Raw genomic sequence first — 17,262 nt, 5'->3', positions numbered from 1 at the left:
TTTCCAGGCTGTGAGTTATGCATGTGTATACAAACACACACACACACACACACACACACACACACACTCACATACCAGGCTGGTCTTGAACTCACAGAACCCTCTCTGGGTCTGTCTCTTAAGTGCTGCATTTAAAGGCATACACCACCATGCCTGGCAATTTTTAATACTTTTAGGCGCTAATTTATTAATGAATGGCCTGACTTAGGACTTGTCCCCTCCCAACTTTTAAAAAAAAATTTCATTTTATTAATTTATTCAGATTACAACTCAATTGTTATTCCATCACTTATATCCTCCCATTCCTCCCTCCCTCCTGCTTTCACCCTGTTCCCCTCCCCTAGGTCTATGACTGAGGGGGACCTCCTCTGGTCATAGGCTATCAAGTCTCATCTTGGTAGCCTGCTTATTCTTTCTTTGAGTGCCATCAGGCCTCCCCACCAAGGGGGTGGGGGAGGTGCTCAATATGGGGCACCAGAGTTCATGTCAGAGTCAGTCCCCACTCTCCATATAACTGTGGAGAATGTCCTGTCCATTGGGTAGATCAGACTAGGGGTTCAATGTTTACTCCTTGTATTATCCTTGGTTAGTGCAATAGTTTGAGCAGACACCGCTGGACCCCGATCCACCTATCACAATGGTTTTAGGATCCTCTGCGTCCTTCTATTTCCCCATCTCTTATGTTTCTCTTACCTAGAGTCCCAGTGGGATGCCCTCACATATATCCCAATCTCCTGGTAAGTAAAGACATTCATGGGCCATGCATTTTAGGCTAGTGCCCTATTATAAGTGAGTATATACCATGTGAGTCTCTCTGCTTCTGGGTTAACTCACTCAGTATGACTATTTCTGGTTCCATCCATTTGTCCACAAATTTCAGGATTGCCTTGTTTTTAATAGCTGAGTAGTATTCCATAGTGTAAATGTCCCATAGCTTCTTTATCCATTCTTCTACTGAGGGACACTTAGGCTGTTTCCATGTTCTGGCTATTATGAATAAGGCTGCTATGAACATGGTTGAACATATGTTCTTGTTGTGTGGAGGAGCATCTTCTGGGTATATTCCAAGGAGTGGGATAGCTGGGTCTTAAGGAAGCCCTATTCCCAGTTTTCTGAGAAAGTGCCAGATAGATTTCCAAAGTGGTTGTACAAGTTTGCATTTCCACCAGCAATGAAAGAGTGTTCCTCTTTCTCTTTCTCCACATCCTCGCCAGCATGTGGTGTCACTTGAGTTTTTTTATCTCAGCCATTCTGATGGGTGTAAGGTGGAATCTCAAGAGTTTTTTGATTTGCATTTCTCTGATGACTAACAACGTTGAGCATTTCTTTAAGTGTTTCTCAGCCATTTGATGTTCCTCTGTTAAGAATTCTCTGTTTAGTTCTGAGCCCCATTTCTCAATTGGGTTATTTGGTTTGGTGGTGTTTAATTTCTTGAGTTCTTTATATATTTTGGATATTAGAACTTTGTCAGATGTAGGGTTGGTGAAGATCTTTTCCCAGTCTGTAGGCTGTCACTTTGTTCTGTTGACAGTGTCTCCTGCCTTACAGAAGCTTTTCAGCCTCATGAGGCCCCATTTATTAATTGTTGACCTTAAGGCCTGGGTTGTTGGTGTTCTGTTCAGGAAGTTGTCTCCTGTGCCAGTGTGTTCCAGGCTCTTCCCCACTTTTTCTTCTAACTGATTTAGTGTGTCTGGTTTTATGTTGAGGTCTTTAATCCACTGGGACTTGAGTTTTGTGCATGGTGATAAATATGGGTCTAACTGCATTTTTCTACATGTAGACATCCAGTTAGACCAGCACCATTTGTTGAAGATGCTATCCTTTTTCCATTGAATATATTTGGCTTCTTTGTCAAAAATCAGGTGACCATATGTTTGTGGGTTCATTTCTGGGTCTTCAATTCAATTCCATTGATCAACCAGCCTATTACTGTGCCAGTACCATGCAGTTTTAATTACTGTTGCTCTATAGTATAGCTTGAGATTGGGTATGGAGATTCCTCCAGAGGATCTTTTATTATACAGGATTGTTTTCCCTCCCAATTTTTATGAAGATGATTCCTTTGTATGGTGTGGTGCATGCACGTTGATTTCTTAAGCCATCTTAGGCCCTTCCCCTAAGTTGTATGAGCTCCTTGTAAAAACATTTTGCCTGGGACTGGGTGTGAATTTTGGACTTCCACTGTTTGGTAACATGAAATTAGAACCCAGGCCGGCACCTGGAGCTGAGTGAAGCTCTGTTTTCTAACTGGCATGTACCACAGAATTAATCAGGGTAATTAAGGTTTAGAGTGGCCAGTTTTTATTCTAGAATTTTATAAATTGAATAGTACATGGTAAAGCCATGCATAGTAGGACATACCTGGGAACTTAGCACTCAGGAGGCTTAAGGCTAGTCTGGGCTACATAGCAAGTCCTACCTTTAAATAAATAAGCAGAACACGCTAGACAGTTATTTCAGGAAACTTAGGCTTGTCAACAGAGGTCCCTAGTGTGCACTTTCCTGGCTGGTGTTGCTCTGAGGACTGTCTACTGTGTGTTCGCTTCTATTTCTACTGCAGCAGAAGAGAGTTTGTTCCTGACCGTGTGGGCTGCTGACCCAGGTCCCCCTGAGGCATTTGGAGGCAGTGTAGGCACCTGTCATCCTGGTGCTGAGGAGGAGCCGGAAGGATCCTTGGGGCTCACCAGCCTGGTAGCCTAACTGAATAGGCAAGGTCCAGGGTCTGTGAAAGACCCTGTCTCAAAAGAAAAGGTGGGGCGTGCCTGAGGAAGACACCGGAGGCTAACCCCAGGCACGTGCACACCTGCACACACAGGAGAACACTGACACACTCATACCACACACACAATAGCTAATTAGTATCATTCAGGCCTTGTGGAAGCTTTTGCATCTTGTGTGGAATCTCCGTAGCTGAGGCCTTACAGACAGACAGGCTCTTCACTCAGACAGCAGCAGCCCTGTACAGCCTGCAGAATGCCTCACTGTGGTGAAAGTTCTGGGGGTGTCTTAAGACACATTGTGAGGCGGCCATCTGAATTACACAGCAGCGGCGGTTTTGCCTGTTAACAAATGTGTGTGGTTCAACGGCTCATCGGCATCCTCTGATCCCTGTTCCTGGCACAGCCCATCGTTTGAAAGGTACCTGATAGAAGGCTTCGCAGTGCCCTCAGTGTGAGGGTTGTTTAAAAGGCGTCAGGGGAATCGGATACTCCTGCTGAAGCACTTTCAAGTGGAAGCAACTGAAAGAGCCCTACGCTTATCAATATTTCCTAACAAGATAGGAATTTCAAATTGTGTTATTGACATTGGTACCATATCTACAATCAGTTGTGATGCACGGCTTCGGTTTGAGCTGGAGCAGAACCACAGTTTTGGTGCTTTTAAAGAGGGATGTTGGGGGCTGGAGAGAGTGCTCCGAGTTTAAAATGCTTGCTGCATAAGCCAGTGGTCAAATCCACAGATCCCACATAAATACGGGGGGGGGGGGGCTGAGGCAGCCTCAGAGGCATAGGTAGGGGCATCCTCGGAATAGCCTGGCTGCCAAGACCACCATATCAGTGAGCTCTGGGCTTGATTGAGAGACCCTGCCTCAGTGAAACATGTTGCACAGCAGATAGGGATACTTCCCACGCACATGAAAACATGCACACATATATCCTACACTTGAAAAGAAAAAAAAAAAAACAGGAATGTGTGGGTGTCTCTAATACATTGTGAGGGTGTGGGTTTGTTTTCATATGTGTATGTGTCCGTGTGTGTGTGTGTGTGTGTGTGTGTGTGTGTAGAGGACAGCTGCAGAGGGCGTTCTGCAGCCTTACTGGTGGCAGCCCATGTGGACCCCATATCAGGCTGCCATCGCTCTCCATAATTATTGCACATTTCCCAAATCTTTGCCTTCCTGTGTCTCTATTGCAGCATCAACCTCGCTCCCTCATGTCCATCACACGTCACATTTTCTTGAAAAGTGATTGGTGGGAGAGGGTCCAGCCCATTGTGGGTGGTGCCATCCCTGGGCTGCTGGTCCTGGGTCTAATCAGAAAGAAACTGAGCAAGCCATGAGGAGCAAGGCAGAAACAGCACCCGCTCTATAGCCTCTGTACCAACTCCTGCCTGTTTGAGTGCCTGTCCTGACTCCCTTCAGGAAAGGACAGTGATGTGGACGTGTAAGACAAAATAAGTTGCCCCTAAGTTGCTTTGGTCATGGTGTTTTTATCACAGCAATAGCAACGCTAAGACATCCAGGTTGTCCTCTGACTCTGGCATGTGTGTGTGTGTGTGTGTGTGTGTGTGTGTGTGTGTATACCCACAGATAGGGGGAGATGGCGGGGGAAGGTGAGAATTCAGCTTCATTTTCAGAGTGGAAATCACTGCAGGACTTAATACAGAAGACGAACTTATGTTCTAAATGTGTGTGCTGTAGACATGACTGTGGAAAAGTCAAGGGCAGAAGAAAAGAGGTCAGGTGAGAGAGGATGGTGACTTGACCAAATCAATAGTGATAGAGGCAGGCAGATGCCATCAGCTCCGGGGTTAACTGGCAGGATTGCTGGTGTGAGAGGTGGGAAGGTCCGAGAGAAATGGAAATGATTGATTCCCAGGGCTTTGTTGTTTTGTCGTCGTTGTTTTGAACTCAGACAGTTGCAGCAATAGAATTACTATTTGCTGAAGTACAGGAGAGTTAGGGTGTGTGGGAGGTCAGCTTTGGAATATTACATTTGAGTTGCATGTAAATCATCCAAGCTGAGTATGGTGGCCCACACCTCTTGTCTTGGTTACTTTTCCATTGCTGTGAAAAGACATCATGACCAAGGCAATTTATAAAAAAAACCATTTAGCTGGGGGCTTGCCTACAGTTTCAGAGGGTGATTCTAGGGCCATCATGGTAAGAAGCATGGTAGCAGGCAAGTGGGCAGGCACTGGAGCACCAGCTGAGAGCTTACATCCTGAACCACAAATTGTAGGCAGAGAACAGAGACTGAGCCTTTGAAACCTCAAAGCCAGTGACACTCATCATCCAACAAGGCCACGCCTCCTAATCCTTTCCAAACAGTTCCACTAACTGGGGACCAAGCATTCAAATATCTGAGCCCATGTGGGCCAGTCTCATCCTCATTCTCATCCCTGATACCCTGGCACTTGGAAGGTGGAAGCAGAAGGATCCATTCAAACCAGCTCCAGATTGAGCATGGAATATGCCTTAATCTCAGCACTTGCGGGTGGCTGAAGTTGGGTGGATCTCTGAGTTCAAGGCCAGCCTGGTCTATATAGCGAGGCCCTGTCTCAAAAAAAAAAAATAAAAAAAAAAAAAAAAAAAAAAAAAAAAAAAATATATATATATATATATATATATATATATCAACTTCTCCCTGGACCTGTCTATTATTAGTTTTCTATGGTTTGGTCTTAAACACCCATCTGTCTCAAGAGCTCTCCCTGTCTTCTGATCATTGTTGACCTAAAATGAGTGACAGAAAGACCAACCATCTGGATATAGTGAGGTTTTCAGCACCAGATGTATAAAATGGTGGTTTGGGTACCCAAGGTATAAAGTAAGACCATGGCTACTCCAAGGGATGGTTGAGGAGAAAGTTTGTATTGTTTATATGAGGGAGACTCTAACCAGAGGTATCTGTAAGGGTTCAAAGCAGGGAAAGAAATCAGCAGACTAAATGGCCAGTAGGCTGAACTGGGCCATGAGAGGAGAGAGAAGGGCAGGGCACAAGAGAAGCAAAAGAGGAGAGGACCAAGAGAGAGGGGCCAAAAGGACCAGGATAGCTCATGGCCAAAATGGCAAGGTTGTGTAGGAATGAGCAGCCAGGGGAAGGAAGGCCCATGAGCTGGAGACATTTGGGGTAGGGGTGAGGTGAGAAGAGCAGAGAGGAGCCACAGGTCCTGGGTGAGCCTGGAGGCCAGGGTGTGCTTTGGTAAGCTATTAGGCACCACAGATTGCCATTATCCAGGCTTTCTTCTGGGCAGACACTCCATAACACAGGGCTTTTCTAGAATATCAAGTTGTAGGCATCTGGAATACCATGTGCGCATCTGAGGGTGTTACGATAAGAGCAGCGGAAAGGGGGGATGGCGCACATCTTCATCCCAGCACTCAGGAGACGGAGGCAGGTGACTCTCTTTGAGTTCCAGACCAGCCTGGTCTATCTATAGAGTGAGTTCCAGGACAGCTAGGGCTATGCAGAGAGATCTTGTCTCAAAAGGAAAAGAAAAAGGAGAAAGAAAAGAGGGAAAAGGAGGTAGGAAACAGAAGAAGGATGTCTACCTGAGCTGTTGCACACCCGGCAGTGTCAGGAGCGCGTGCTGACTGTGAGTGGGGAGCTGACTGCATGTGCATAGCTTACTTGGGATGCTGCAGAAAATCCTCATTACTCTCTCATGGGCATATATGTGTGCAGGCTCCCCTTCCTAGACAGTTTGTTTCTGAATGTTCCTTCATAGGTGTGCATGTGTGTGAACAGGCGCCTCCTTCCCGGAAGGTTTGGCAGAAATGACTCCATGCTGGTGTTGACATAAAATTTCCCCGTAAATGATCTAGATGCTTGCTTGTTTAAGCAGTTCTAAGTTCCAGTGATCTTAGTTGTTTCCTTTACATTTGAAAAGCCATGTACCAGTGTATGCCATGGAGATTAAAGTACAAATGAAAACTGACCCTCTTCCCCTCCCTTAGTTCTTCACTTGAGACCCCTGAGGGAACAGGCCACAAAGGATGAGCGAACTGGAACAGCTGAGGCAGGAGGCCGAACAGCTGCGGAATCAGATCCAGGTAGGACACGTTCCGCGTTGAAGCTTCCGTGCTTCAGTTTCCTCAGTGTAAAGACTCCATTCATCACGTTAGCAGTCAACACGTGCTAAAGCCTCCATGAGTCCGAAGTGGTTAGCCTGAGCTAGGTGGAGTGGCACACACCTGTCACCTCAGCGCTCGGGAGGTCGAGACAGGAGGCTCTGGAGTTCAGGGTCATCCTTTGTTACGTAACAGGCTCAAACACCAGCCTGTCTCAGGGCAACAATATGGAAACAGTTACCTTGTTTTTATTATGCTTCTAGAGACTTTGCCAAAATCGTTCCCACGCTGTAAACGGCACCTGACGCTGAAACATGCATACTATGCCTAGGGCCAGCTGGCTGGCTCAGGGGTGACGGTGCCTGTCGCCAAGCCTGCTGACCTGAGTTCTAGCACCTGGACCCACACGGTGGAAGGAGAGACCGGACTCCAGAAACCATCCACCTACCTCCATATCTGTGCCCCCCACCCCGCACACACAATTTAAAACTTTAAATGTAATAAGCATGTTCAATCTAGCTGGGAGACAAGTGTAATGGATTGTCACCTAGGAAGAGACTGGTGACAGACAGCAAGGGGTTTTTTGGGACAGTACAATCGAAGCCTTTATCTGCACGGATGAAAACTGCAGCGAAGCCCATTGTTAGCATATGCCAGTGGAAAATATTTTTAAATTCTCTTCTTCACACACCGAGTCATAGATTTTTGGTGGGATGCGTGGAGCAGATTTTATAACATGAGGAAATAACAGTATTGGGTTGTAAAACTAACAATGAAAGACGATTCCTGGCACCCATATAGATGAGAGCTCACAACCATAGGTAGCTCCATTTACAGGGGGATCAGGTGCCCTGTTTTCCTCTGAAGACAACAGTCAGACCCATGACACATTCAGGCAGAACACTTACATAAAACAAATAAAATTTACAGCATATCTAAGATGTAAAATTCTTGGATATATCAACCTGCTAGAACTTCATGTTCTCAGATTAGGAAATAGCTACCATGACCCACGCTGCCTGGGTATTGACTTAACTGGGTGGCAGACATACTTACAGAAAATGCTGGGACCAGACGGGCTGTGTGCTCCCCTGGAGGCACGCCAGCAGCAGTCTGGAAACTTGGCTGCTTCTTTAACAGCACTTTAACAGAAAGAGGTGGTCGCTACCTCAGTAGGAGGTCTCTGTAGGGGAGACAGGTCAGGCTTAGTCATCAGGAGAGGCAGCTGGAGTTGAGTTGGTAGTTTTTACACACACAGGTTTTAGGTAAAGGTCAGCCATTTGTCAGTACCCACACTCAGACCAGGGGAAACGCTGTAGCAGTCCTCTGAGCCTGACCCAGGGAAAGCCTTGCCACTCTCATGGGCCTGAGCCATTGGTGTCCTTGACCTGGTTGTGTTCATGCCAATAATACACATTCACTCGGGAAGCCATCCATCCCCGTGGCTAAATATGACATCATAGGTCAACAACAAAGGGGGAAAAAACCGTCAAGGGGATGGAAAAATGGCTCAGTGGTTAAGAGCACTTGCTGTTCTTGCAGAGGGCCCATGTTCAGTTCCCAGCGCTCACATCAGGAGACTCACAGCTCACATATAACTACAGCTCTATGGATTTAACATTTTCTCCTGGCCTCTGCAGACAAGTCACACACGTGCGTGCGCACGCACACACCCCAAATTTAAAAAATAAAAATAAAAAATATTTTTAAAACTGTATCAAGAAAAGAAACACAGCTGTGATGTAATCAAAGCAAGTGTTTGAAGATCGTACATCTTGTAAGGGTAAAGTATCCAATAGGTGAAGAACTACTATATCTGTACAGTAAAAGAAAATCTGATCTAAAAGTTGATAAGAGATTTGAATAAGAATACATACACATATATGGGCACACTAACAAACACAAACACACACACACACACACACACACACAAACCAAACAAGCAAACAAAAAAACCAGGCACAAACACAGATGTACATCAACCAGGTACATGCACAGATTTACACTCACACATAGACTTACACACAAAAAGACACACACGTATACCACACACACATAGATAGAAACACACACACACACACACTATCTATCCTGTACAGGAAGTGCGTGGATTCTTAATATAAATCCAAGCCCCCGTGAGATACTTCACAGCTAACTAAGATGGCTGTAACTACAAGCACAGGCCATGGTAAGAGTTGGCAGTGACACAAAGATGCTAAGAACTGGGGCCCTGGACATTGGTGGTGGGAATGTAAAACAGTGCAGAGTGCAGCGGCTCTGAACAGCATCAGATGGAATTCCCAAAGGCCTGGAAGACACAGGGCATAGCACATGCTTTGTAATAATGGAAAAGTGGAAACAATCTATGCTGAACAGTGATTCAGTAGCATGGCCAACCCCAAAATGGAGGCACTGTGCTTGATGCAGTAACATGGCTGAACCTTGAAAACGGGCAAAGCGGAAGACGCCGTGTGCTATATGACTTGATTTACACAGGCTTCTGATTGGCAAGTCCACACAGAAGAGATGAGTGGGGGAAGGAGAAGCTGAGGCGTGCAGAGAGAGAGGGGATCAGGAAGATGGAGTTTCTTTGGGCACAGATAGACAAGGAGGACTTGTCCTAGACTGCATCACAGTGCGAGAATGTATCATTCTGAAAGAACTGATACATCAATAAGTTCTGTGCCTCAAAATGGGTCCTTTTATGTTAGCTAAAGTTTATTTCAGAACATTTTAAGAATAAAATGATGTGGTGCAGTAAAGGTTGATTTCCAAAAAAAAAAAAAAAAAAGCCTGTTTCATTTGTCTGTTTCATTTGAGGTTTCCCCCATCTTAACATGTCACCACCTTTCTTTGCTCTAGGATGCTCGGAAGGCCTGCAATGATGCAACGCTGGTGCAGGTAAAGTGTCCCCCAGGATGCCAGCAGTTCACGTTAGGTATCACAGTATGGGTGACAGCCAGATGCAGTTACTGAAAGTGCTGTCCTCAAATACACCGCTGAACTCTAAGTCTGCAGGCCCGGAGGCACCGTGGAGGCATGCAGAACCATCTAACCCACACTTAAAAGCTCTTTTTAAATCTTTTTGGTGTACGCTGATTAAGCTTTTTTTTAATGGAAATTTTTAGAAAGGTTTTGTGTAGGCATAGGTTATTGTGTAGTTTAAATTCTGATTTCTGTCTCAATGTTGTGTAAACACTGCTCCCCAGTTGTCCCCTGGTACACCAATAGAGCAGCTTACAGCCAATTGCTGAGCAGGAGAGAAAATAGGGCTGGACTTCCTGCCAGGCAGGGGAGGAGGAGTTAAAGGAGCAAGTAAGAGATTCAGCCCTGGGAGAGGTCCAAGAGACATCTAGAGCTGAGGAAAGCTCCAACGTGCAAGTGTTGCTGGGATATTTCCTGGGAGTAAGACAAATAACATAGAGGGTTAAAAAAAGACTAAAACTGCTCAAGATGGTCTTGTACAGCTTTATGAACAAATAAAGAGTCAATAACTGTGTGATAGCTGGGTTAAGAAATAAGCTAAGAGAAACAAACATGTTTATAAAAATAACTTCAACAGTTTTGTTAGGTAAGTACTGTTCAGTTTATTAAGGAAATATGTTTTGTGCTATAAATGTATAAAACTAGCTTTCTTTATTTTTTTTATTTATTTTTTAATTATTTTTTTCTTGCATGGCTAAGTCTGACCTTTATTTTTTTTTATTTTTTCCCACCTTTATTTTTTTATGTTTTAGAAAAATCATAATTTTATTTATGACTCCAAAAGGTACCTGCTCACTGGCCCCTTGAATTCAATGTCAAGCATTTCTGCTCTAATCTGAACGCCCTGCATCATCTTTCCCCACACACATTGAACAGTGTTGGAAGCCACAGTTGGTGTCCCTTGATCAGACATCTGTGCCTTGGTTTTCGTGACTCAGTGCCCTGAGCTCCCTTTCCATTCAGACTGGCAGCAGGGACACAGACAGCATCCAGATAGACTGTTGCTATAAAGAAAAAAGTCCCAGTTGTTCAATTTTACCAATAAAGACTCAAGAGGCAAATGCTGGGGTGAAAACCTGCTAGCTCAGAGAGGCAGAGAAAGCACCCAGCTGACCTTCCTACTCTGCTGATGTCCCAGAAGGAAAAAGCCAAAATCTAAAACCCCCAAAAGGCCAAAAGCCTAAGGCCAAAAAATGCGCTAGCTCACAGACAGCCCATGAGGAAAAAGCCTAAAGCTCCCTCTTCTTCAGAATTCCTGTCTTCAAAACACTGTCTTCAAAAATCTCTTCTTTCTACTTAATCCCTGGCAGCTGGTTTCTTGCTCCACCTCTGGACCTAGGGTTAACTTTATTAAATCCTGTGTACAGAAAGCTCTTTGATTAAAAGTGTGAGCTACGACTGAGCCACACCATAATGACCTTTTTACAATAAACAGAAAGTTCTTGTGTTGAATGATTAATATTTAGTATTAATTTATTATTTTAATAAATCTATGGTTACTCCTTAACCAGATTTACACTCAGATAACCACACAAGAGAGACTAGGATCTACTTAATTAGCCTCTAGAACAATGCTGTGCAATAATTCCTCCATCCTAAGCCTCCAAGCTAATATAGCTTCCTCCCGTTCTGATTTCCCACATTATACTTGCTTTTTTCTCATCTCCTAGGTCCAGCCTGTTCTTCTTGTTGCTTCCTGGTCCTCTCCTCATGGCTCCATCCTATCCTTCCTGCTTTTTCTCCTCTCCTCACTGGACCAGGATGTCCCACCCTAGTCTCTGTTATTGCCCAGCGTTGGCTAGTTGGCTTTTATTGGCAACACAGGGAACAAATGGTGACATGTTTACACAAAATTGAGACAGGAGATACTTAGAATAAACATCACAAGGCAGTGTCCAGATTGAAACCGGATAGTGGGGGTAGAGAAATAAGCATTTGAATGAACAAGCATAAACTGTACAAAGACCCCAAAGAACATTATGCCAACATTCTTGGATTAAAGGTGTATGTTAGGGGGCTGGAGAGAGATGGCTCAGCGCTTAAGAGCACTGGCTGCTTTTCCAGAGGTCCTGAGTTCAATTCCCAGCAACCACATGGTGCCTCATAACCATCTATAATGTGATCTGATGCCCTCTTCTGGCCTGCAGGTGTACATGCAGATAGAGTACTCATTACATTAAATAAATAAATCTTTTAAAAAAATAAAAAGGTGTATTTAGGGCTGAACCACACCAAACAAGAAACAGGTTTCTATAGTTCACACTCTCAGGGTTCACAGTGGGATCAAATATCCTGAAACAATGGACAGACTGTCGAGTCACAGCAGACTGTCGCTGGCTGCCTCAAAGCCAGACTTCACCACGAGCTCAAGCTGCCTTTCTCCCCCCTCCCCCCTCTTAACAGTTTGTAAATTTTTGTTGAATTTGTAGGTATGGGTATTTTGCCTACAGATACGTTTGTGCACTGTGTGCCTGTCTGGTGCCCTCAGAGGCCAGAAGAAAGAGTCAGATGCCCTGGAACTGGATGGCTGTGAGCTGCCATGTGGGTGCTGGGAATTGAACCTGGGTCCACTGGGAGACCAGTCAGTGCTCTTCTTTTTTAAAAAATTTTATTTACTTACGCTTTTTGTTTGTTTGTTTTAATGTATGAGTGCTCCGTCTGCATGTACACGTGTATGCCAGAAGAGAGGATCAGATCCCTTTATAGATGGTTGTGAGTCACTGTGTGGTTGCTGGGAATTGAACTCAGGACTTCAGGAAGAGCAGCCAGTGCTCTTAACCACTGAGCAACCATCTCTCCAGTTCCATGACTTTCTTAGAGATAATTATAAATGTTTTCTTGCCGGGCATGGTGGCGCGCGCCTTTAATCCCAGCACTCGGGAGGCAGCGGCAAGTGGATCACTGTGAGTTTGAGGCCAGCCTGGTCTACAAAAGCAAGTCTCAAAAAAATCCTAAAAATAAATAAATAAATAAACAAATAAAATGTTTTCTTTTGTAGGTTTCCTTTGTGGCTAGCAAAGTTTTTTCCTATGAAAACACCATAAGTGCCTATATTTGTGGGTATACTGTGACAGCTAGCCGTGTGCATGCAGTGTGTCTAGCCAGGGTAATGAGAGTTTCCAGTGTTTACCATTGCTTTGTGTTGAGAGATCCGAGCCTCCTCTCTTCTAGTTTTTGTTTTTTTTTTAAGACAGAGTTTTTCTGTGTAGCCTTGGCTGTCCTGGACTTGCTTTGTAGACCAGGCTGGCCTCGAACTCATAGTGATCCACCTGCCTCTGTATCCCCAAGTGCTGGGATTACAGGGGTGTGCCACCGCGCTCAGCTTTCTCTTCTAGTTCTTTTATAGACTATCTGATAGGGGGCCAGCCAGATGGCTCAGGCTAGGCATTTGCCATGCAAGCCTAAAGACCTCAATTGGATCCTCAGAGTAAGGTGGAAGGAGAGCATCAGCTCCACAAAGTTGTCTTCTGCCCTCAACATGTCTGCCTATCTGTCTGCATCTCTCTCTCTCTCTCTCTCCCTCTCTCTCTCTCTCTCTCTCTGTTTTTTTTTTTTGTTTGTTTGTTTGTTTGTGTGAGCCTGGGTTTCTCTGTGTAGCACTGGCTCTCCTGAAATTCACAATGTAGATCAGGCTGGCCTCAAACTCAGAGATCTACCTGCCTTTGCCTCCCAAGTGCTGGTATTAAAGGCATGAGCCAGCACCACCTGACACAGACACTTGACACAGTTCAGAAGCTGTCCTTGCCAGGCATGGTGGCGCACACCTTTAATCCCAGCACTCAGGAAGCAGAGGCAGGCGGATCTCTGTGAGTTCGAGGCCAGCGTGGTCTACAAAGTGAGTCCAGGACAGCCAAGGCTACACAGAGAAACCCTGTCTCGAAAAACAAAAACAGAAGCTGTCCTTGTCGGTCTTGTCTAAGCAGCTCCCCAGTCACCTTCCTTCCTTCCTTACCTGATCTCTTTCTTACAGCAGCACACAGGGTGACCCATCTTGATCGCAGTTGCCATGAACTGAACTCACAGCAGCTCTGTGGCGCTTTTTGTACTAAGTCAGCTTCAATTACTGTGACTTCATTTCTGCTTTTTTTTAATCTACTAACATGTCTAAAGTAAAGACTAATGTCATTGTCACTTTCTAAAGATCACGTCTAATATGGACTCCGTGGGCAGAATACAAATGCGAACAAGGCGCACGCTGCGCGGCCACCTAGCAAAGATCTACGCCATGCACTGGGGGTACGATTCCAGGTAAGTGGCGTCATTTCTAGACCCCCACAGAAGTTTTGTTTTTGGTTTTGGTTTTGGTTTTGGTTTTGGTTTCCCTGAAGAGCCATTTACTTTGCTCAAAAGCAAACCTCTTTTGCGCAGTTTTGTAGAAAAATACATTAATCATGAAGTGCCCCTTGCGCATTCATTGGCACTCCAGACATTTAGAGGGTTGTCCCAGCCTTGGACCAAAGCCAGAGGCTCCTGCTTGCCAAGTAAATGCTCAGTCACCACATGCTCAGCCTTGAAGTTTACAAAAAGGGTTCAAGGGCCCAAAAGATGGCTTCTTGGATAAAGGAGTTTGCCGGGCCTCCAAATAGACACACACAGTGATAGGAGGCCAATAAGCACTTTAAAATTTTCTAATATAAAAAATAAATGCGCTTCTCAAAAAGATCTTTGTCTAGTGACCTGTGGGCACTATGTAGAGGATTTCTTGCTTTGTTCTAGAATTAATATGCCTACCCAATGACAAAGTCACTCCATACACTTAGAGCTTAATAAAGGAAAAAAGCTCTCTGAGACAACATACGTCCTGTGGAATGTCCAAAGTGGAGCTGGCCTTGGACAGAAGGTTCCACTAAGTTATATGTACCTTAGGCTTGTATATACCACATATGACACCATCCTTAAATCTCTCTCGAAGCTGTTCCCAGGTTATACTTTGAACAGTTTAAACAGACCACAAGTCTGGCCATTTAGGCAGGTGAGCGATTTACACAACAAACAGTTTGCATATTGCCAGAATTATTTTAAGTATGCCAGCATATGCTTTTTTCAAATAGTTGTTACCAGGGTCATCTTGCCCAGTTGGCAGAATCATGATTTTTTTTCCCAAGGGAACTGCAGCTTTCTGGTTTATGCCAGGACTTGACTTTGGTTGTGACCCTGCACCACCCCATGCCGCCTGTTAGAGGACTGTTGTTTGATGTGCAGCGGCCTCGTGACTGGTTGTAAAACAGGGTTGTGTCCTTTGTTTCAGGAATGGAGCCGAAGAGTTGGCCATCCTGGAGAAAAACACTTACTAGGGTGTTAACATTCCTGTCTCACAGGGCAGGGCTGCACACCAGTTACTGTTGGGGTGTTTTTGGAGGAGCATTCCTTGGACTAAATTGTCCTTTGTATGAGTTTAATGTCTTCAAAGCAGATCAGTAAGCCGTTTATAACAGCAGTTTGTTTTGTTTTGTTGTTTTTTGAGACCTTTGCCTGCAGGGAAGAAAACAGGGTGGTTTGGGTAATTGTACTTCCTATGTGTCTTTTACATTTTGTCTGTGGTAAAAAAGCAAAGTTTCAGAGTAAAAAGCCAGTGAGTAGATAAATAAGTAGATAAACGAGACAGGGTTTCTCTATGTAGCACTGGCTGTCCTGGAATTCGCTCTGTAGACCAGGCTGGCCTGGAACTCACAGAGATGCATCTGCCTCTGCCTCTGAAGTGCTGGGATTAAAGGCGTGCGCCACCAAAGTGTTTAGTATGAAACATATTGTCTTTAAACGTTGGAAGAACCGTTTTAATATACAAGTTTCATTAGAAAACCTGGCCGGGTGTGGTGGTGCATGCTTTTAATCCCAGCACTCGGGAGGCAGAGGCAGGCAGATCGCTGTGAGTTCGAGGCCAGCCTGGACTACAGAAAGAGTCCAGGACAGCTAAGGATACACAGAGAAACCCTGTCTCGAAAAACCGAAAAAAAAAAAAAAAGAAAGAAAACCTGTTTTCTCTTCTGAAGTGTCCTTCAAAGATAAAATGCACAACTACGTACTAAGTGACTCTCTTTCCCCTCAGGGTCATGTCAAGTGTCAGATTGTTCTTGTGTTTCCCCTCTAGGCTCCTGGTCAGCGCTTCCCAAGATGGAAAGCTAATTATTTGGGACAGCTACACGACAAACAAGGTAGACTTTCTTCATCTTTCTCTTAAAGGCTCTTGTATTTGTTTACCGCCTAGGAGGTCTTCCTTCTCGGGGCCCCTTCTGAGATGCGTTTATTCCAGCTCCACACCAGCTCCTGTGACATGTTTGCTTTTCATGTCAAGCTCTTCTTGTTCCTGGGGACAAGCTACAAGAACAGTTTCTTTGTGTGTTTGAGAGTCAGTCAGCCTCCCTCTCTCCTTCCCTCCTCCTCCACCTCCTTCTCTTACCCCCACCCCCTTTCTTCCTCAGGCTCATATTTAGCCCAGGCTAGCCTTGAGCTTACTAGGTAGCTGAGGCTGGCCCTCAGCTCCTGCCTCTGCCTCCACCCTGCTGAGTTTACAGACACCTAAAACCACACCTGTCTTTTGAAGATTGTCAAGGTTTTTTTTTGTTTTTGTTTTTGTAAGATTTATTTTTATTTATTATGTATACATTGTTCTGCCTGCATATGTGCCTACAGGTCAGAAGAGGGCACCAGATCCCATTACGGATGGTTGTGAGCCACCATGTAGCTGCTGGGAATTGAACTCAGGACCTCTGGAAGAGCAGCCTGTGCTCCTAATCTCTGAGCCATCTCCCCAGCCTGAGACCTGTCATTTGTATATAAATATGAGCTTTCAATTTTTTCCAACTCCTGGAATGAAATAGTACTGATGTTTTTGTTTCTATGATAGATGGCTACTGGAAAGGTTTTCCTTGGCTCAGCCCTGAGACGGCTCTGGTTTTCTGGATGACTTAGAAGTTAAACAGGTTACATTTGTTTAGATCTACTAGTAAAAATCTTTGAGGGGGCATATTTTACAAATCAAATGCCCTTGTGCCATGTATACACTAGCAGTAATTGACTAAGCAATCAAAGCAGGGTTTGGGGGAGATGAACAATAACTTAGCCTTTCTCCTGAGGTGCCAGGGCTTAGACTTAGGATCTGACCTGAGAGGGTGGGTGCTGTGGCCCTGGGCTGCACACTCAGCCTGGTTCAGACTTTAAAGGTAACTATGCGATCTAACAGTGTTTGGGTCCCAGTCTCATTCAAAGCCATTTTCCTAAAACCAAAAAACCAAATATGTTGTTACGACATTAGTTTAGGTCAAGAGGAAGCCTGGTAGTCCACAGCATGCATGCACATTGTATGGGGTGGGCCTCAGTAAATCAAGCATCTTCAGCTTTTCCACACGGCCTGTTTAGAGGTTTAGCTAGACCATTGCATCCCCCCTTTGAGATCCTGGACCGTGTGCCTGTTAATCCAGGGGCACTCCTGCAGGTGCCAGTCAAGTCGTCTCTCCTACTTCTCAGTGCCCTGGCTTTCAGGGTTC

At 44.9% G+C, this 17,262-nt stretch overlaps 1 protein-coding gene across 2 annotated transcripts in view; it reads left to right on the top strand.

Annotated features, from left to right (window-relative positions):
* Gnb4 (G protein subunit beta 4) overlaps positions 1–17,262 on the top strand; it is a 36,198-nt gene that overhangs the window by 7,540 nt on the left and 11,396 nt on the right. For both annotated transcript variants that reach the window (XM_051157036.1, XM_051157037.1), the window contains exons 2-5: positions 6,680–6,775; positions 9,656–9,694; positions 13,920–14,026; positions 15,867–15,930. In XM_051157036.1, the coding sequence (XP_051012993.1) occupies positions 6,719–6,775; positions 9,656–9,694; positions 13,920–14,026; positions 15,867–15,930 (267 nt within the window). In that variant the 5' untranslated portion in view covers positions 6,680–6,718. The remainder of the gene's footprint in view (positions 1–6,679; positions 6,776–9,655; positions 9,695–13,919; positions 14,027–15,866; positions 15,931–17,262) is intronic.

Source organism: Acomys russatus, chromosome 15, assembly GCF_903995435.1.
Source record: "Acomys russatus chromosome 15, mAcoRus1.1, whole genome shotgun sequence".
Lineage (NCBI taxonomy): Eukaryota > Metazoa > Chordata > Mammalia > Rodentia > Muridae > Acomys > Acomys russatus.
The sequence above is the reverse complement of the archived record's forward strand: the minus strand, read 5'-3'. Positions and strand labels throughout refer to the sequence as shown.